Below are 22,131 nucleotides of genomic sequence, written 5' to 3'. Positions count from 1 at the left end.
ATTAACCTGTCTCCTCCCCTTCAACTACCCTGATTGAAGTGGTTTTAACAAGTGACCTCAATAAGGGCTCATAGCTTTCATAGATTCACTGGTCAGTCTATCATGGAAAGAGTATGCTCAGTGTATGTGAACAATAAGCAGTCATAATAAATGCATGCATTGTTTATGATACAGTTATAATAAACAATTCTTACAAATGTACCTTTTTTATATCCTATCCTAGTTAACAGGGATGGGTGAAGGGATGGATGCTGAATAGTAAGGTTCCTGGGAATGCTTTTTCCCCATACATACACTCCCCTATGTAATTATTTAGTGAAGCTTTACATTTTGCTGAATTGTCTCTATACTCAGGATTTTGCACTGATTGAATGTTTTATATGAGGCACCAATACAGTATGTCACCTTTTATTTGAGGGTATTTTTATAAATATAATTTACCGTTTAGAAATTAAAACATTTTATGTATCTAGTTCCACCATTTGAAGGTGTCATAAGTATTTTTGACAAATTAACTTATAGTTTTATTACATTTAGTCAAAAGTTACAGAGGTGTAAATTTCATACCCCCCAAATAATGCTAACCTCCCTTGTTATTGGTAATAATGCAAGGTTAACATGTTTTGGGGACATGATCTTTGTGCATCTGTAACTTTCTCACTCATCACTATTCATGATTCATTCATGATTATCCGTAATGAATGTAGAAGTGTTCAGAAACATATTCTATTTTAATTTACAATAAAAGTGACTCCAAAACGACACAATACATTATTTACCATGCATTTCTATTGGGCACAAAATAATCTGAAACACAACCAAAACAAAATGCAAATGCATCCAACAAGTTTGTAGAGTCACAACCTTGATTTAGTCATTGTATGCTAGGAATATGAGACCAAGTACTAAACTTTTGACTAAATTGAACTAAGAGAATTGTCCAAATACTTATGACACCTTCAAATGGGGGATACAGATACCAGATACATTAAGTGCTTGAGTTTATAAACGGCAAAACATGTGTATGAAAATACCCTCAAATAAAAGGTGTCATTCTGTACTGTCACCTCATATAAAACATTTGATCTCAAATTCAAAATGCTGGAGTATAGAACCAATTTAAAAGATTTAACTTCACTACTAAATAATTGTGTATGGAAGCGTATCTATTGAACAGTATATCTGCTGATGTTGAGGCAATGACACATTCAAACATTAGGGGTCACTGTTGTTTTTCAATGGCACTTTTAATAAAACAGACATTTTATCCTCACAACAGCAATGTCTGGACAGAGAGGGGAGGGGGACTAGGTGAAGGTTCCCGCTGCTGCTAGGCTGGTTGCTCCTGATAAGTATGAGGCAATTGGATGTAGCAAATTGGGAAGTGCTATTGGACACAGTATTGGGAAGACAAGGGAAGCACTGAACTGTCTCTCCGTCTTATCTGGGCTGGCATCAATTTATTTTCTACCTTCTCATAAATAATAACACAGCGCAGAGAACCCTGACCACAAATGTATGCTCCCCTCCCCTTCTTATATTTACATGTAAATTAATACATTCATTTAATTCACAAAGTAACAAAGCTAATTAATCTGTGTTTTTAGCAGAAATCACACTCTTCAACCCCAGATGGCTGTCATCCTCATCTTCCCTACCCTCCGTTTATCCTCCCATACAGTCCATCAGCTCTACTCGTAACACTTGACTCATCACACTCACAAACAAACCCCCCCCATACCCTGTGTTCCCACTTCCCCATATTTATTAGTATTTACAGAAGCAGCAATCTAATCTTCCCATCACAAAATCTTGAAAAACACCCCTTTCCATTTACCTCCCTCCCACTTTAGAGAAAGACCCTCCCCATAGAGAAAAACCCACACTGTGGCACCCCATCGTACTCCCCCCACTTTCTGGACACTGCCCGCATCGTACCCATGCCAAGTTTCAACAATGAACACAGAAAATGTGGACATAGACAAGATTTCAGTAGCGACTATCTTCTTCTTCTGCTCGAGTTTGGATTGGTTGGTGCTGACTTGTGTTGGGGTTGTCATAAGAAAGTCTCAGTGACAGGGGTGTTATGAACAGTGAGAGGGCAGTCTTCCAGGGTCTCTGAGGCAGCAGTTGGCCATGGGACAGTTTGGGGTGGCTGGGATGGGGATTCTTGTTTTAGAGTCAGAGGTGGCGTGGGCTGGGGTGGCCGTTGTGGTAGAGCTTCTGCTTGATGTGGACCATGTTGCCACTGGAGTCCTCCAGCTGTCTGAGCTGGGCTCGTCGACGCAGATCTCGAAGGTTGCAGAATGAGGGGAGCCATGACCAAGAAGGGGTGTCTGGTGGACAAGAGGAGAGAGGGAGGTTGTTATAGGAGGGTAGAAACTAGAGAAGAAAGATACATGATTAGAACATTTATCTCATTGTGGGGTTAATAAGAGAATGGTAGTGCATTTGGTTAGGTATATTAGATGCCCAATACTGTATGTCCAAAACATCCTTGATGCTCCCACCAACCTAATTGTTGGTAGTACAATACATCAATCCTACATACTCATGTGTTGCCCATGTAACCGGTGTAAAATAGCTAGCTAGTTAGCAATGCGCACTAGTAGCGTTTCAATTGGTGTTGTCGCTCACTCTGAGACCTTGAAGGAGTTGTTTCCCTTGCACTAGCTCTTTTGTGGAGAGCTAGGTAACGATGCCTTGAGCGTTATGGTCGTCGATGTGTGCAGAGCGTCCCTGGTTCAAGCCCAAAATGGGACGGTTGCAATACTGTTACACCCACACATTCATATGCCAAATATAAAATGTTACATTACTATTCTGCCCTACCAAGCAAAAAGGCAGTAGCTGCTCATGTGGTCTAAAAGGAGTTAATGTCATTTTTGCTACATTAAATACATGCTTAATCATGTGGACAAGTATCCTGCCTCTAGTCTATTGTGTTGTGTTTTGGAGAAAATAGGGGTCATGTTAGAAGTAACTGCATAAGGTTAGTGTGAAACCAAGGTAAATAAAAGCCATTTTTCTCAGTTCCATGCTATGAGCAGTGGAGGAACGGCCTTACAGAAGAGCTCAGTGACTTTCAACGTGGCACCATGTTAGAATGCCAACTTTCCAACAGGTCATTTCGTCAAATTTCTGCCCTGCTAGAGCTGCCCCAGTCAACTGTAAGTGTATAGGAAATCACATAGCAAACTATCACCCTTAAGGAAATCATGAATGTCTCGGATATATTGGAATTAGGGGATATATGAAGGCTTAAATACCCTGAACCAGTGAGATATACATGGCGGAAGCTTTCAAGCTAGTCATCTTGATTACTTTCTTATGTCATTCTCTCTGGCACCAAAAGTTAAAGAAATGTTGATGGGGACAGAATGCAGTCGGATCATAATTGGTATATATAGTACTCTTACAGAATTTCCATGTGTATGGAATATGGGGAAAAATGCACCAAATTAATTTTCAATCATCCACATAGAAATGCTAACAAAAATATGTATTGAAACCTGTTACAAATGATGGAGTCACGCATGATTCACTGAATTATATTTTGAAAGAGGAAGTAAAGTACTTTAAGAATATGTTTTCGGCCTCCCGGGTGGCACAGGGGTTAAGGGTGCTGTACTGCGAGACCCTGTGTTCGCGCCCAGGCTCTGTTGTAACCGGCCGCGACCGGGAGGGCCGTCGGGCGACGCACAATTGGCATAGCGTCGTTAGGGAGGGTTGTCTCATTGCGCACTAGCGGCTCCTGTGGCGGGGCGGGCACAGTGTTTCCTCCGACACATTGGTGCGGCTGGCTTCTGGGTTGGATGCGCGCTGTGTTAAGAAGCAGTGCGGCTTCGTTGGGTTATGTATCGGAGGATGCATGACCTTCAACCTTCGTCTCTCCCAAGCCCGTACGGGAGTTGTAGCGATGAGACAAGATAGTAGCTACTAACAACAATTGGATACCATGAAAAAGGGGGTAAAATAAATAAATAATTAAAGACTATGTTTTCGTTTCAGTCTCCTCCATCTCCACTAACTTTCCTATTAATAATGTAAAATTAACATCTGTACAGAAAGACTCACGTGAAGGCCAAATTGCAGAGGAGGAACTTCTTGATGCAATTAAAGCCTTTAAGTCCAGGAAAATTCCAGGGCTGGATGGCATACCAGGGGAAGTATACCAAAAAAAAGGTATCATATTTGAACCACTCCTATATAAATGGTAGATTATCAGACACGCAACAAGAAGGTCTGATTTCATTATTACTGAAATAGGATCCAAGTGTTATATATAAAGATCCAGCCCATAAAAAAATTGGAGGCCTCTTACACTTCAGTGTTGTGATGCTTGGCGCATAGAATTAAAAGGGTATTGTCAGATATTATTCATCCTAATCTGACAGGTTTTTTACATGGACAATATATTGGAGATAATGTAAGACAAGTACCGGAAACAATAGAATACTATTACATATCGGGGAAACCAGGCCTGGTTTTCATAGCTGAATTTGAAAAGGCTTTTGATAAAGTACGACTGGATAAATGTATAGAATATTTCAATTTTGAAGAATCTCTTGTAAAATGGGTTAAAGTTATGTTTAAAATTGTAAATAATGGCTACATATCAGAAAGTCAACTGTCAAGAGGAATAAAACAAGGTTGTCCACTATCGGGATATCTATTTAATATTATTATGTTAAAATTAGATCCAACAATAGTATTAGGAGTTAGAAACCCATGGATTAAAAACAAAAGTGTCACTGTACGCTGATGATTCATGTTTTCTTTTAAAACCACAATTAGAATCCCTCCACAGCCTCATAAAGGATCTAAATACTTTTGCTAACCTCTCTGGATTAAAAACAAATTATGATAAGTGTACTACAGTCGGAAGTTTACATACACTTAGGTTGTAGTCATTAAAACTTGTTTTTCAACCACTCCACAAATGTATTGCTGACAACCTATAGTTATGCAAGTCAGTTAGGACCTCTACTTTGTGCATGACAGGTAATTCTCCCAACAATTGTTTACAGGCAGATTATTTCACTTATAATTCATTGTATCACAATTCTAGTGGGTCAGAAGTTTACATACCCTAAGTTATACTGTGCCTTAAAACAGCTTGGTAAATTCCAGAAAATGATGCCATGGCTTTCATAGCTTCTGATAGGCTAATTGACATAATTTCAGTCAATTGGAGGTATACTTGTGGATGTATTTCAAGTCCTACCTTCAAACTCAGTGCCTCTTTGCTTGACATGGGAAAATCAAAAGAAATCAGCCAAGACCTCAGGAAAAATTGTTGACCTCCACAAGTCTGGTTCATCCTTGGGAGTAATTTACAAACACCTGAAGGTACCACATTTATCTGTACAAACAATAGTAGGCACGTATAAACACCATGGGACCACGCAGCCCTCATATCGCTCAGGAAGGAGACATGTTCTGTCTCCTAGAGATGAACGTACTTTCGGGCGAAAAGTGCAAATCAATCTCAGAACAACAGTAAAGGACCTTGGAAAGATGCTGGAGGAAACAGGTACAAAAGTACCTATATCCACAGTAAAAACGAGTCCTATGTCGACATAACCTGAAAGGCTGCTCAGCACGGAAGAAGCCACTGCTCCAAAGCCGGCATAAAAAAGCCAGACTACGGTTTGCAACTGCACATGGGGACAAAGATCGTAGTTTTTGGAGAAATGTCCTCTGGTCTGATGAAACAAAAATAGAACTGTTTGGCCATAATGACCATCATTATGTTTGGAGGAAAAAGGGGAAGGCTTGCAAGCCGAAGAACACCATCCCAACTGTGAAGCACGGGGGTGGCAGCATCATGTTGTGGGGGTGCTTTGCTGCAGGAGGGACTGGTGTACTTCACAAAATAGATGGCATCATGAGGAAAGAAAATTATGTGGAGATATTGAAACAACATTTAAAGACATCAGTCAGGAAGTTAAAGCTTGGTTGCAAATGGGTCTTCCAAATGGACATTGACCCCAAGCATACTTCCAAAGTTATGGCAAAATGGCTTAAGGACAACTAAGTCAAGGTATTGGAGTGGCCATAACAAAGCCCTGACCTCAATCCTATATAAAATTTGTGGGCAGAACTGAAAAAGCATGTGTGAGCAAGGAGGCCTACAGACCTGACTCAGTTACACCAGCTCTGTCTCAAGGAATGGGCCAAAATTCACCCAACTTATTGTGGGAAGGTTGTGGAAGGCTACCCAAAATGTGTGACCAAAGTTAAACAATTTAAAGGCAATGCTTCCAAATACTAATTGGGTGTATGTAAACTTCTGACCCACTGGGAATGTGATGAAAGAAATAAAAGCTGAAATCAATAATTCTCTCTACTATTATTCTGACATTTCACATTCTTAAAATAAAGTGGTGATCCTAACTGACCTAAGACAGGGAATTTTTACTATTATTAAATGTCAGGAATTGTGAAAAACGGAGTTTAAATGTATTTGGCTAAGGTGTATGTAAACTTCTGATGAACCAGACTTGTGGAGGTCTACAATTTCTGTCTGTAAAGAACTATTGGAAAAATTACTTGTGTCACGCACAAAGTAGATGTCCTAACTGACTTGACAAAACTATAGTTTGTTACCAAGAAATTTGTGGAGTGGTTGAAAACTAGTTTTAATGACTCCAACCTAAGTGTATGTAAACTTCCGACTTCAACTGTATGTATATATGTGTATATGTATGAATGTTTATGTGTGTGTGTGTATATATATATATATTCAGTATATATATTACATTGATGGAAGCAACAATCTATCCCCAATATTAAAGCTGATCCACCCCCTAACAAAATGAGCTGTAAGTACTGTTATTGTGAAGTGGAAACGTCTAGAAGCAAGAACAGCTCATCCTCGAGCTGGCAGGCCACACTGGATCACAGAATGTTCTGAAGCACGTAGCGCCCCCTCCATAAATGGTCTGTCCTTGGTTGCAACACTCACTACCGAGTTACAAATTTCCTCTGGAAGCAACGTCAGCACAAGAACTGTTTGTCAGGAGCTTCATGGAATAAATTTCCATGGCCGAGCAGCCTCACACAGGCCAAATATCACCATGCGCAGTGCCAAGCGTTGGATGGAGTGAAGTAAAGCTCGCCGCCATTGGACACAGTGGAAAAGGGTTCTTTGGAGTGATGAATTAAGCTTCACCATCTGGCAGTCCGACAGACGAATCTGGGTTTGGCAGATGCCAGGAAAATGTTACCTGCCCCAATTCATAGTGCCAACTGTAAAGTTTGGTAGAGGAGGAATAATGGTCTGGGGCTGTTTTTCATGGTTCGGGCTCGGCCCCTTAGTTCCAGTGAAGGGAAATCTAAACGCTACAGCATATAATGACATTCTGTACGATTCTGGGCTTCCAACTTTGTGGCAACTGTTTGGGGTAGACTCTTTGGTGTGGAAGAACTTGACTGGCCTGCACAGAGCCCTGACCTCAACCACATCAACCACACCATATTAATGCCTATGATTTTGGAATGAGACGTTCGACGAGTAGGTGTCCACATACTTTTGGTCATGTTTGTGTATGTTTCAGTTTCTATATCCTGATATGCATGATTAAATAGTGATTTTTTAAAAATGATTTAGGATTTCTTTCACAAAGTATATGTGTGTGAGGTAGAATTTGTAGAAATGGAAGTGCAGGAATTTGTCTCTGTCAGGCTTAGTTGGCGAGGTGAGTCCCGCTGAGACGGCAGAGAAAGAAGACGGAAATCCCAAGGCAGCACACCCACTAGCACATGGCCCTGCTAGAGGCAGGGGAGAGGGGGGAGTACGGGGAGGCAGGTGGTGGGAAGTGGGGGTTGCTGGCTGGGAGGGAGGAGTGAGTTATTTATAGCTGTGAATGGGTATGCAATCCACAAGGACAGTTCAGAAGGGTATCCAAAGGAAAAGAGAGAACGATACAGGTTCTTCTCATTTGAATAAAAGGATGGAGAGATGGAGATGGAGTCAGGGGAAAAATGTAAATGGTAATATAATGCGGAAAATGGGGTGGGGGTAGAAATGTCTTTTTACGGAGGGAGGGAAGGGGGGGTCATTGTTATCCAAATCATAATTTACCTCTTTTGTTATCATATTTTCTTTATTTTGTTAAATAAAATGTCTTTCCACTGATGGTTTCATCACTGATGGTGCCAAAGAATATGAATCAGTTATTCATGAGAAATAGACAGTAAGGTCACCAAAAGGATGCCTTTTAAAGAAAATGGATATAAGGAGATTCAATAACTGAATGGAGAGCAGGAGACTCAGGGTCTACAGATGGAATTAGAAAAAGCTAAAGGAATCAGTGTGCACCTCAATGCAGTCTGTGTCAGTGTGGTGTGCATGTTCCTTCCTCACCCGCCATTCCAGCTGCTCTCACTCTATTTATAGCTCCCTAGGAGAGAGCAATGGTGTGTGTGTGTGTGTGGGGGGGGGTGACAGTATATCCACACCCCCCTACCTTCCCGCTTCATCAGCCTCACCTTCACTCCCCATCTCGGGGAGGCTAAACAAATCTGACCCACAATCAATGTCACAGCCAAACACACCAGTGAAGGGGCATTCCCTCCATTCACAAGGATTCCAGCACAAGAAAAGCCTTGAGCCACCCCTCTACCTTGAGGGAAACATTTGAATGTAAAATCTGGGTGTATTTTTTGATGTGGATGTTATGCACTGAATAGCAGATGGGTTGATTCTGTGCTGCAAATATGAAGCAGTTTTATCTTGACTAGAATCACAGAATCTAAGTCTGGCAATATTTGTATGCTTCACATTTCCAAATTCTTGTTTATTATAAATAAATAATAAGACGCATCAAAAGAGTATGGCATCCCTACTTTTTAATGTAGTCTTTTCAAGACATAAAATAATAGGGTTATTTAGTACCCCATCTTTGTGTGGTGGTTTCATATTAATCAGAGGTGATTAATTGGCCATCTCCTACTTTTACAGTGCCTTGCAAAAAGTATTCATCCTCCTAGGCGTTTTTCCTATTTTTGTTGCAAATTACAACCTGTAATTTAAAATTATTTTTATTTGGATTTCATGTAATGGACATAAACAAAATAGTCCAAATTGGTGAAATGAAATTTTAAAAATAACTTGATTCAAAGAATTCTAAAAAATTAAAAAACGGAAGTGGGGCGTGCATATGCATTCACACCCTTTGCTATGAAGCCCCTAAATAAGATCTGGTGCAACCAATTACCTTCAGAAGTCACATAATTAGTTAAATAAAGTCCACCTGTGTACAATCTAAGTGTCACATGATCTGTCACATGATCTTATTATACATACACCTGTTCTGAAAGGCCCCAGAGTCTGCAACACCACTAAGCAAGGGGCACCACCAAGCAAGCGGCACCATGAAGACCAAGGAGCGCTCCAAACAAGTCAGAGGAAAAGTTGTGGAGAAGTACAGATCAGGGTCGGGTTATAAAAAAATGCTGAAATTTTGAACATCCCACGGAGCACCATTACATCCATATTAAAACATTTAAAGAATATGGCACCACAACAAACCTGCCAAGAGAGGGCCGACCACCAAAATTAAACGGACCAGGCAAGGAGGGCATTCATCCGAGAGACAACAAAGAGACCAAAGATAACCCTGAAGGAGCTGCAAAGCTCCACAGCGGAGATTGGAGAATCTGTCCATAGGACCACTTTAAGCACTCCACAGAGCTGGGCTTTATGCTAGAGTGGCCAGAAAAAAAGCCATTGCTTAAAGAAAAAAATAAGCAAACCCATTTGGTGTTCGCCAAAAGCCATGTGGGAGACTCCCCAAACATATGGAAGAAGGTACTCTGGTTAGATGAGACTAAATTTGAGCTTTTTGGCCATCAATGAAAATGCCTGGCGCAAACCCAACACTTCTCATCACCCAGAGAACACCATCCCCACAGTGAAGCATGGTGGTGGCAGCATCAAGATGTGGGTATGTTTTTCATCTGCAGGGACTGCGAAACTTGTCAGAATTGAACGAACGATGGATTGGTGCTAAATACAGGGAAATTCTTGAGGGAAACCTGTTTGTCTTAAAGAGATTTGAGACTGGGACGGAGGTTCACCTTCCAGCAGGACAATGACCCTAAGCATACTGCTAAAGCAACACTCGAGTGGTTTAAGGGGAAACATTTAAATGTCTTGGAAGGGCCTAGTCAAAGCCCAGACCTCAGTCCAATTGAGAATCTGTGGTGTGACTTAAAGATTGCTGTACACCAGCGGAACCCATCCAATTTGAAGGAGCTGGAGCAGTTTTGCCTTGAAGAATGGGCAAAAATCCCAGTGGCTAGTAGATGTGCAAGCATATAGAGCCATACCCCAAGAGACTTGCAGCTGTAATTGCTGCAAAAGCTGTTTCTACAAAATATTGACTTTGGGGGGGGGTGAATAGTTATGCACGCTCAAGCTTTCTGTTTTTTTGTCTTGTTTCTTGTTTGTTTCACAATAAAAAATATTTTGCATCTTCAAGGTGGGAGACATGTTGGGTAAATCAAATTATACAAAGCCCCAAAAAAATCCATTTTAATTCCAGGTTGTAAGCCAACACAATAGGAAAAATGCCAAGGGGGTGAATACTTTTGCAAGCCACTGTATACTCACTAGACATTATGCCCCTCTATTTTCTGACCGTAACAGCAATTGAAATATCACCTACACATCACCTACTTCAGCAATGTCTTATATGTAAAGGATCCAGGCCAGCTACAAAATATAGACCTGTTTTGACATTGAGAGCTGCACAAGATAATGTGTAGCTGAAGCAATTGGATTATTCCAACACATTATAAGAACACTCCATTGGGCAAATCCACAATGTTTCCTTGTCATTTCAACCAAAAATGACGACGTTCAATCAATGTGGAAAACTGATTGGATTTGGAAAAAGTCATCAACGTAAGAGAATTTAGTCTTTTTTTCACTGAATTTTTAACCTAAATCCAATGACATGGTGAAAAAAAAATTCACCTTAGTTGACAACTCAACCAAATGTAAATCAAAACTAGACGTTGAGCTGACGTCTGTGCCCAGTGGGACTGGACAAGTTATTGAATCAGGAGAAGAAGTATGGACAAGAAGTCCTCTAATATGTAATATGTTCACATTGGCATACACTCTCCCCTAGTGAGGTCTGGCTTGCTAGACTAACATTGGTAAGAATTGAGACAGTTAATAATTGTATGTCTTCCTGGTGTACAGACACATGCCCTCTGTGCTACGGGTAAGGAATCTTTGTTTCAGTGAATCAGTATGTACTGAACGTATGACATCTGAGGGCAGCAATATTTCCACAGCATAATTACCATTACAGTTTCACTATGCCTACTTTACAAACATAACTATCCCCCTCAACGGACACAAAGTAATCTTTTTCCAAATTCCTTCTGCCAGTTATACAGTAGTAATTACCTGTATAATGTCTTAATTCTAATTCATGACCATAACACACTGTATACAGTACTGTACAGTAAATATCCTGTGAGACAATACATTTTGTCTGGAAGATACTTTTTCCCTATGAATGCTTCTTTGAGTAAACAACTGAGCCCTTATGTACTCAAGTTCTGTAAATTTTCCCATAACCATCACTTATAGCCAGGTGTGTTGCGCCCACCCAAGAAAGCCTGGTTTCAATTGGTTTCAATGAATGGTACAGTGGTCAATAGCAGCCTGTATGTCAATTCTGGGCATTTGCACACCCACGTTACATCCTCAAGAAAATATGTAGGAGAAACACTGATCAATATGGCAGTCGAAATATTAACACATACACTACTTCACTCAGCATCTCTCTTTTCGCAGACGTGGGAATCAACCAAACAATACTTCTGTCATCAGATGATTGAGAAATGTTTTTCTCATTCTGCTGCACATTTTGTCAACCTTATTGACGTTCCAGTCAGTGCATATAGAACTTTTCCAAGTCAAACAGACCAAGTCTCTGGTTGACTCACCATAGTAGCGACTGGCTCTCCATGCCCTGACAGCACAGTGCAGCACTCCGTCCAGCCACAGCAGGAGCCAACTGATACAGAATCCCAGCAGCAGCCCCAGCATCAGGTCCATCTCCTGCTTGGTCACGCTGTCACTCACAAAGTAGTTCTCCGACGAGTCCACCAGAGAATGGTCCCCATTGTACGGGATCACGTAGTGGACATGATGCCTGGAAGAGACAAAGCCGGAGGTTAGAAAGTGTTAGTGGTGGAGGAAAGAACAAGGAAAAGAGGGGATAGGGCAAGGGAGGACAAATTAGGGGGTGTAGGTGATGAAATTGAATTCTCAACACTGATTTGGTACAAATGGGAGAATGCAAAGGCATGGAATACATGCTGAATTTACACAGTACAGTGCTGGTGAATAATAATTTCCAGAAAGGTGTGTAGCCTGTCTTCTGTAAATGATTACCATTACTTTTGTCACAGAGTGTTATCCAAGCCTAATATAACCATCTACCTAACATGCCCCTCAAAGGTACATCTCATAAAATGACAACCTGAGGTTTACAAGCAGTAAAGGAATGACAGTGGATGTGGCCTCAGGCCTGACTAGGTGTGTATCATCGCCAGGATGACGCATCAACACCACATGCACTAAAAGTAGGCTTTCAAGATCAGGTGGCCTCTCATGTGACTATCTATTCCATGAAATGTTTATACTGAGAGGATAGACATCTTAGGTAAAATTAGTAACTCTTAAATGCTCTTCGCATTTTCAGGTCACTAAAAGACAAAGTGGCTGTGTGCCAAATGGCACCCTTTTCCCTACATAGTGCACTACTTTTGACCAGAGCCTGGAAGCAGACACTGTGTCACTCGCTTTCAATTGGCTTAATTAAAGGCAATGACAACCAGTGTTGTATGCAATTGTTGGGATCTAGTTTAGGACTATATGTACTGTATTTCCCCAGGAACAGGAAGGTAACAAGCACAAGTATGAAAATATATAATTAATTCAAAGCAAGGAATATTGTGAGCATTGCACATTGAATATTGAGTATCAGAGGTTTTATCAATATTTTAAAATGACTTAAAATAAACCACAAAAAAATGCTGCTATCAGATAGACAGCGAAAATGTTCACTGAAAAAAATATTAACGCAACATGCAATAATTTCAACAATTTTACTGATTTACAGTTCATATAAGGAAATCAATCCATTTAAATTAATTAATTAGGCCCTAATCTATGGATTTCACATGACTGGGCAGGGGCGCAACCATGCCTGGGAGGGCATAGGCCCACCCACTTGGGAGCCAGGCCCAGCCAATCAGAATACATTTTTCCCCGAAAGGGCTTAATTACAGACAGAAATACTCCTTAATTTCATCATCTGTCCTGGTGGCTGGTCTCAGACAATCCCGCAGGTGAAGAAGCCAGATGTGGAGGTCCTGGGCTGGCGTGGTTACACGTGGTCTGTGGTTGTGAGGCCAGGTGGAAGTACTGCCAAATTCTCTAAAACAACGTTGGAGGTGGCTTATGGTAGAGAAATTCACATTAAATTCTCTGTGAACAGCTCTGGTAGGCATTCTTGCAGTCAGCATGCCAATTGCACACGCCCTAAAAACTTGAGCCATCTGTGGCATTGTGTTGTGCGACAAAACTGCCCATTTTAGAGTGGCCTTTTATTGTCCCCATCACAAAGTAATCAGTTTCTTGACATGCCTATCAGGTGGATGGATTATCTTTGCAAAGGGAGGAATGCTCACTGACAGGGATGTAAACTAATTTGTGCACAAATTTTGAGTAAAACGTTTTTTTTTTGTGAGATCTTTTATTTCAGCACATGAAACATGGGAACAGCACTTCCATGTTGCGTTTATAATTTTGTATAATTTTTAAAAAATGTGCCAAAAAATGTTGGTCTGAAGGCATACAGGCCTAATATAGCACATTACTGAACATTAACTATGAGGAAATCTTGAAATGAGAGGGAGTGAGAGAGAGGCCCTCTCAAAAGTTTGGCCAATATTATTGTATGATGATCTTAGTAACACTTCATGACCCATTACTAATCTTACTAACACTTCATGACCCATTTCTCAGGTTGTTAGACTGTAGGCAGTCAAAACAAAGGAGCAGTATTCATACAGGGCCAAGAGCAGATTTTCTTCTCTTCTGTGAATGTTAGTTAAGTGAACAATTTGTTTCAGATTCTGCACTGAACAACAATGACCCAACACGTACATAAAACTACAATATATACAGTGCCTTGCAAAAGTATTCACCCCCTTGGCGTTTTGTTGCATTAGAACCTGTAATTTAAATGTATTTTATTTGGATTTCATGTAATCGACATACACAAAATAGTCCAAATTGGTGAAATTAAATTTAAAAAATAACTTGTTTCAATAAATAAATAAATAAATAAAACTGAAAAGTGGTGCGTGCACATGTATTCACACCCCTTGCTATGAAGCCGCTAAATAAGATCTGGTGCAACCAATTACCTTCAGAAGTCACTTAATTAGTTAAATAAAGTCCACCTGTGTGCAATCTAAGTGTCACATGATCTGTCACATGATCTCAGTATATATACACCTATTCTGAAAGGCCCCAGAGTCTGCAACAACACTAAGCAAGCGGCACCACGAAGACCAAGGAGCTCTCCAAACAGGTCAGAGACAAAGTTGTGGAGAAGTACAGATCAGGGTTGGGTTATAAAAAAATATCATAAACTTTGAACATCCCACGGAGAACCATTAAATCCATTATTTTAAAAATGGAAAGAATATGGCACCACAACAAACCTGCCAAGAGAGGGCCGCCCACCAAAACTCACAGCCCAGGCAAGGAGGGCATTAATCAGAGAGGCAACAAAGAGACCAAAGATACTCCACAGCGGTGATTGGAGTATCTGTCCATAGGACCACTTTAAGCCGTACACTCCACAGAGCTGGACTTTCTGGAAGAGTGGCCAGAAAACAGCCATTGCTTAAAGACAAAAATAGGCAAACCCATTTGGTGTTTGCCAAAAGCCATGTGGGAGACTCCCCAAACATATGGAAGAAAGTACTCTGGTTAGATGAGACTAAATTTGAGCTTTTTAGCCATCAAGGAAAATGCTATGTCTGGTGCAAACCCAACACCTCTTATCACCCCGAGAACACCATGCCCATAGTAAAGCATGGTGGTGGCAGCATCATGCTGTGGGTATGTTTTAAATCTTCAGGGACAAGGAAACTGGTCAGAATTGAAGAAATTATGGATGGCGCTAAATACAGGGAATTCCTGAGAGAAACATGTTTCAGTCTTCAAGAGATTTGAGACTGGGACGGAGGTTCACCTTCCAGCAGGACAATGACCCTAAGCATACTGCTAAAGCAACACTTGAGTGGTTTAAGGGGAAACATTTAAATGTCTTGGAAGGGCCTAGTCAAAGCCCAGACCTCAGTCCAATTGAGAATCTGTGGTGTGACTTAAAGATTGCGGAACCCATCCAACTTGTAGGAGCTGGAGTAGTTTTGCCTTGAAGAATGGGCAAAAATCCCAGTGGCTAGATGTGCCAAGCATATAGAGACATACCCCAAGAGACTTGCAACTGTAATTGCTGCAAAAGGTGGTTCTACAAAGTATAGACTTTGGGTGGTGGTGGTGGGGGGGATAGTTATGCATGCTCAAGTTTTCTGTTTATTTTGTCTTGTTTCTTGTTTGTTTCACAATAAAAATGTTTCGCATCTTCAAAGTGGTAGGCATGTTGTAAGTCAAATGATACAACCCAACCTCCCCCCAAAAAATTAATTTTAATTCCAGGTTGTAAGGCAACAAAATAGGAAAAATGCCAAGGGGGGTGAATACTTTCGCAAGCCACTGTAGTTGTTCAGATTCAGGCTTAAACTTGCCTTTATCCATGGCTTAATATTCTAATGAATTACAGTACCAGTCAAAAGTTTGAACACACCTACTCATTCAAGGGTTTTTCTTTATTTTTTCTATTTTCAAAATTGTAGAATAATATTGAAGACATCAAAACTATGAAATAACACATGGAATCATGTAGTAACCAAAAAAGTGTTAAACAAATCAAAATATATATTTTATTCTTTCAAGTAGCCACCCTTTGCCTTGATGACAGATTTACACACTCTTGGCATACTTGCCTAGGAACTTACTTTGTTAAGGTCATAGGACTGAAAATGAACTAATTCAACAACCCCATGTCACCAACAAATACAGTCATGGTTGGTTACGCTACAATTTAATCGAAAAGGAACACTTGGAAATTATTGGAGGCGTGGCTTAGTGGGGGCATTCAATTTAAGTATACCTTACTAAAAATAAATGCATGCTTTATTGTATTTCTCATAGTACTGCTCACTTCAGCTATTTAAGTTTCTTAACAATATTTATTTTAGGTGATCGTTTTCCTCAAAATATTTGAGTAGAACTTGAATTTAGAAAGATTTTGCAGTGTTGCAAGGAGTCTCTACCAGCAATTGTGAAAATGTGAGGCCACATATAACTTTTACAGGTCTAATCACAACAGCAATATGATACCTGGCCTAATCACCATTCAACTATAGTTATTTTATGTTTCATTCCATTTTCAGCCTTCATAACATGGGTTATCAATAATAGATCACTATATTATAATTCTCACAACTGATTCAATATAGGTAGGCCTAATGTCCTCTCTCCAAAAACATTTCCTCCTAAAAATATGGTAATATTGCAAATGCAAAACAGCACGAGAACGATCATTGAGAGCTGTCTTCGTTTAAAATGATTCCTTAGCCCATTTCTCATAAATCATAACATACTTTCTTTATGGCTCAACCACCTTCGTATGCAGTAAAATACAAATCACTAAATATAGGCTTGAAAACACCGTCACAACCTAGGCATCACAAACACGAGGCTGTAGCCTACCATCAGACACACATATACCTCGAATAAAACCACAGTCGACATCAATTAGGCACATTTTCAAGAGATTATGCATGGAGCAGGTTGGGATGCTTATTAAAACCAACAGTTCTGCCGGAGAAATCATTCGAGAGGCCTATTGAGGGATTATGATTAGACGAGAAAAATAGCAGCCTTCTTGACTCTGTTAGGCGACCCTTTCATTGCAGATGCAGCACATTGTATCTATCCAAATGAATCAATGTTTAATACTGTTTTTTACCTTCCACAGTTGCAATGACAGACGCGGTCTTCCCCTCGTAAATGCGGTAAGATGTAGTTGTGAAAGCGATCCAGTAGTGCGTTCATGTCCATTAAACAGGCTATCGCCTGCAAAAGAACCAAAAGAGTCAACTGGGACACAATAACTATTCCCAACACAGCAGCACCATTATATGACTTGCATTAAGCTAAAGTCCATATAAGAGAAAATAGAAAAATCAATTTGGAAACCCACCTTGCAATCATTTGCGAGGGAAAACTCCCTTGCTCTTATTAAATGGTATTTATATGATTTATTCATGATAGCCATGTAATTGTTGGCAGACTATGTGTAGCCTACTTCCTCAAGTCTATATGCATTTAACCATAATTATTTTCAGTGTCCTTATATAAAATGTGCTCTGTAGTTGTAATATCTAGCCTATAACTACATTATATAGGCTACACAAGTAAAAACATATATATCATTGCTGTAGGCGTTAAACACACATGCGGGGTACAATAAAAAGTGGATCTCTTACCATTACAACTGAAGCGCCAAGAATCATAAAAATCATGGTGGTTGTGATCATATGCATCAAAACTTCCAAACTCGCCGCTGTTCTCTAGCCTTCTCTACCCACCGCACTGCAAACGCTGGGCTTTAGGCGCTCTGTCCCGGGAGGAGACGGTCATTGAGGCGCCCTTACTGCACCTGACTCTCCGTCCCTCCAAACTCGCCAGGTTGGAGTGCAATTAACCAGTGCACAGGGGATGAGATCGCCCAGTCTCCCTCAGTACCCCATTTGACACACGCACTCACGGTCTTCACAGTCTACACCCCAACCAGTGGTGCGTCGATTCGATGACGCGAACCGGGTCGTGGACTGGTCGGTGCCGCTGTTGCTGTGGCGGGAACGGCGAAAATAGGGTGCTGGTGGAGAGGGTGTCCTAGCCTGACTACAAATGCAATGATGTTCTTTTCCCGGAAGGCCAGGTACCGTTCTCATTCAAAAAAATCTCAGCAAACAGGAGAAAGGGTGATCCGGTCGCCTCATGGGGATGTCCCTGGCTACTGCCCCCCCTCCCTCTCACCACCACCACCACCACCTTTCGTCCAAGACAGCAGGTTATTCCCGTCTTTCTTATCAATTAGTTAGTTTATTAATTATCGATACATACGGTTCTCAGTCGATGGGAGCATTTAATTAATCTATCACTCAGATTATTCATTTTTATTGCGATTGCGCGTTTTGGGCTACAGTCGTTGTCTTCTACCATGGAAATGGCTTGATAACATCGATGTCAAGCCAAATCGAGATGTAGATCAAGTCGGAACCAGACCCACCCTACCCTCAGTCCAGTAAAGATCAGGCAACGGCAGCTGCATCAACGCCAGGGGCCAGACACGCATGATTATCCCATCTTGTTTTAGCTATCGCAGTCAGGAGCATCCACCACCATCCCTTTGCAAGCGTGTGTGTGTGTGTGTGTGTGTGTGTGTGTGTGTGTGTGTGTGTGTGTGTGTGTGTGTGTGTGTGTGTGTGTGTGTGTGTGTGTGTGTGTGTGTGTGTGTGTGTGTGTGTGTGTGAGAGAGAGAGAGAGAGAGAGAGAGGTAGATAGAGGGGGAGAATGACGGAAGGATGGACAGAAGGGAGGAAGGAAGGAAGGAAGGAAGGAAGGAAGGAAGGAAGGAAGGAGAGAAAGAGGGAGATTCTGTGCCCCCTATTGCATTTTACTCTGTGAAACACTCAGCGACATTCAAGCAAATAATTCCAAGAATATTCGCGATGGTTTAACCTCTATACCGTTCCTCCAGAGGCGTCACCAGCTTTACTGATCACCCCCTCCCCTTCGATCTACCACGGTCTCTCTAGTCTCTACCCCCTCCATCGGTGCAGTTCATTTTCTGATTCTACGCCATTTCGCCGGGCTGAATTTCTGGCTGGCACTGTATGTGCTATGGTACATTATTGGACTCTACGCATATATACTCGTATTGTATTAGCCATTCACTAGATCTATTGATGTATTAGTTGAAATCAATACGAATTGCATTTCCTAATAGCAAAGGCTGTTGTGGATGAGCGCACTTTCCCCGTTAAAAGCAAGACAGATGTCCTTAAAATAACTCTCATTCACTTCCCAGGAGCTCCATTCATTCAGACCCAACCGAAATCCACTAAATGTGTAACACAACCCGAGGACAAATGTCACAATATTTAGGCTAAATCCCAAATGTCTTTAGCACTACATAACAGGCTACTTTTATAGCGTAAACGTCAAAGCAATTGAAAATCAAACAATCAAACATTGTTCGATTCTGGACTAAATCTCTAGGACGTCCCGTTACCTGTTAGAAGATCAACTTTATTTACACAAAGTAGAAACACTCACATTTGAGCTTCAATAGTCATAGCTGTACGTTCTTCAACGATCAAAATTAGCTATGAGGCTAGTCTCATACTGAACTTGGATATTAGCCTGCCACTCTCCCTTTGAATTGTGCTACTAGGCTGCTATCAGTTCAGGACCATGGAGAGCACCATTATTAACGGGTTTCTCCCAACACAGTTCGGGACCATGGAAATCGATGCTGCCAATGGCTTTCTCCCTAAATACTATAATAATAATAATATATGCCATTTAGCAGACGCTTTTATCCAAAGCGACTTACAGTCATGTGTGCATACATTCTACGTATGGGTGGTCCCGAGAATGGAACCCACTACCCTGGCGTTACAAGCGCCATGCTCTACCAACTGAGCTACAGAAGGACCACTATGTACTAGTCTTTGAATATATTTACTTTATTTATCATGTTGTTCTACCATGGCAACAAAAATGAATAATAGCCTATGTATTTCAAAAGAAAAACCCAATTCAAGACTTTTCCAATGATATGCAATGCCACCTCTAGTGATTCGGTCGAGGCTCCTGACCTCGCGGGCAAAACGTTTCAGCAATTATTCACATTTTGCCATGGGGCAGAGAACATTTTGTACTTTTAAAGCTATTTTCCTGCAATTCTACACATTTTGCCAGGGGGTGGTGGGAAACTCTTGCAGTTTAAGGTCTAGAAAGCTGGCTAAACTATCTTACTTAGAAATCTTTTTTTAATTTTTTTTAGCTGACATAGGCTATTTGAGTAACTGACATAAGAGGTAACTGTTGATGCACTACCAAATTTCTAAATTCCACTTTGTGCATTTTAATTTTCTAACTCTCAGCAGTAAGTTGATATCTCGATTGAGTTTCTAATATTTTTATTTAACCTTTATTTAACTAGGCAAGTCAGTTAAGAACAAATTCTTATTTACAATGATGGCCTAGGAACAGTGGGTTAACTGCCTTGTTCAGGGGCAGAACGACAGATGTTTACCTTGGCAGCTCGGGGACTCGACTTAGAAACCTTTTAGTTTCTGGCCCAACGCTCTAACCAATAGGCTACCTGCAGAAAAGTGACCAAAAGTATGTGGATACCTGCTCGTTGAACATCCCATTCCAAAGTCATAGGCATTAATATGGAGTTGGTCCCCCCTCACTCTTCCAGGAAGGCTTTCCACTAAATGTTGGAACATTGCTATTTCCCTTCACTGGAACTAAGGGGCCTAGCCTGAACCAGAAAACCATCCCCAGATCATTATTCTTCCTCCACCAAATATTACAGTTGGCACTGTACATTGGGGCAGGTAACTTTCTCCTGGCATCTGCCAAACCCAGATTTGTCTGTTGACTGTCAGATGGTGAAGCGTGATTCATCACTCCAGAGAAAGCGTTTCCACTGCTCCAGAGTCCAATGGCGGCAAGCTTTACACCACTCCAGCTGACGCTTGGCATTGCGCATGGTGAGCTTAGGCTTGTGTGCGGCTGTTCGGCCATGGAAACCCATTTCATGAAGCTCCCGACAAACAGTTATTGTGTTGACGTTGCTTCCAGAGGCAGTTTGGAATTCGGTAGTGAGTATTGCAACGAGGACAGATTATTTTTACGTGCTAAAGCATGTGCTTCAGCAGTCCTGTTCAGTGAGCTTGTGCGGCCTACCACTTCGTGACTGAACCATTGTTGCTCCTAGATGTTTCCACTTCACAATAACAGCACTGACAGTTGACCATCGCAGTTATAGCAGGGCAAAAATTTGATGAACTGACTTGATGGAAAGGTGGAATTCTATAACGGTGTCGAGTTGAAAGTGAGCTCTTCATTAAGGCCATTCTTCTGCCAATGTTTATCTATGGAGATTGCATGGCGGTATGCTTGATTTTACACACCTGTCAGCAACAACTGTGTCTGAAATAGCCGAATCCACTAATATGAAGGGATGTCCACATACTTTTGTATATATATATATATATATATATATATATATATATATACACAGTGCATTCAGATAGTATTCAGACCCCTTCACTTTTTCTCCATTTTGTTACGTTACAGCCTTATTCTAACATTTATTAAACACACATTTTTTCTTATCAATCTACACACAATACTCCATAATGACCTTGCAAAAAACAGGTTTTTAAGACATTTTTGCAAATCTATTCAAAATAAAAAACAGAAAAAATGTACATATGTATTCAGACCCTTTGCTATGAGACGCAAAATTGAGCTCAGGTGCATCCTGTTTCAATTGATCACCCATGTGATGTTTCTACAATTGATTGGAGATTTGGAAAGGCACACACTGGTCTACACAAGGTCTCACAGTTGACAGTGCATGTCAGAGCAAACAACAATCCATGGGGTGGAAGGAAGAGCTCCAAGACAGGATTGTGTCGAGCCACAGATCTGGGGAAGAGTAGAAAAATGTCTGCAGCATTGAAGGTCCCCAAGAACACAGTGGCCTCATCATTCTTAAATGGAAGAAGTTTGGAACCACCGGCAAAACTGAGCAATCGGGGGAGAAGGTGACAAGAACCCACAGAAGGTGACAATTGGTCAGGGAAGTGACCAAGAACTCGATAAACACTCTGACAGAGCTCTAGAGTTACTCTGTGGAGATGGGA

At 41.0% G+C, this 22,131-nt stretch overlaps 1 protein-coding gene across 1 annotated transcript; it reads right to left on the bottom strand.

The window, feature by feature from the left end:
- Nucleotides 1-1,755: 1,755 nt before the first annotated feature.
- tmem240a (transmembrane protein 240a) lies at nucleotides 1,756-18,198 on the bottom strand. Its single transcript, XM_035737967.2, has 4 exons — nucleotides 17,665-18,198; nucleotides 17,145-17,251; nucleotides 11,974-12,182; nucleotides 1,756-2,336 (listed from the first exon to the last, which is right to left on the bottom strand). Exons 1-4 carry the CDS (start codon nucleotides 17,719-17,721, stop codon nucleotides 2,182-2,184), a joined length of 528 nt encoding a protein of 175 aa, XP_035593860.1. The 5' UTR covers nucleotides 17,722-18,198; the 3' UTR covers nucleotides 1,756-2,181.
- Nucleotides 18,199-22,131: the final 3,933 nt, after the last annotated feature.

This window comes from Oncorhynchus keta, chromosome 27 (genome assembly GCF_023373465.1).
Source record: "Oncorhynchus keta strain PuntledgeMale-10-30-2019 chromosome 27, Oket_V2, whole genome shotgun sequence".
Taxonomy (NCBI): Eukaryota; Metazoa; Chordata; class Actinopteri; order Salmoniformes; family Salmonidae; genus Oncorhynchus; species Oncorhynchus keta.
This window is presented reverse-complemented; position numbering and strand designations above follow the sequence as displayed.

Coding starts and splice junctions, on each gene's coding strand:
- tmem240a (XM_035737967.2), bottom strand. CDS start 17,721: ATGCATATGATCACAACCACCATGATTTTTATGATTCTTGGCGCTTCA. Junction 17,252..17,664: donor TTGGCGCTTCAGTTGTAATG/GTAAGAGATCCA, acceptor GTTCTTTTGCAG/GCGATAGCCTGTTTAATGGA. Junction 12,183..17,144: donor TGTCATTGCAACTGTGGAAG/GTAAAAAACAGT, acceptor TGTCTCTTCCAG/GCATCATGTCCACTACGTGA.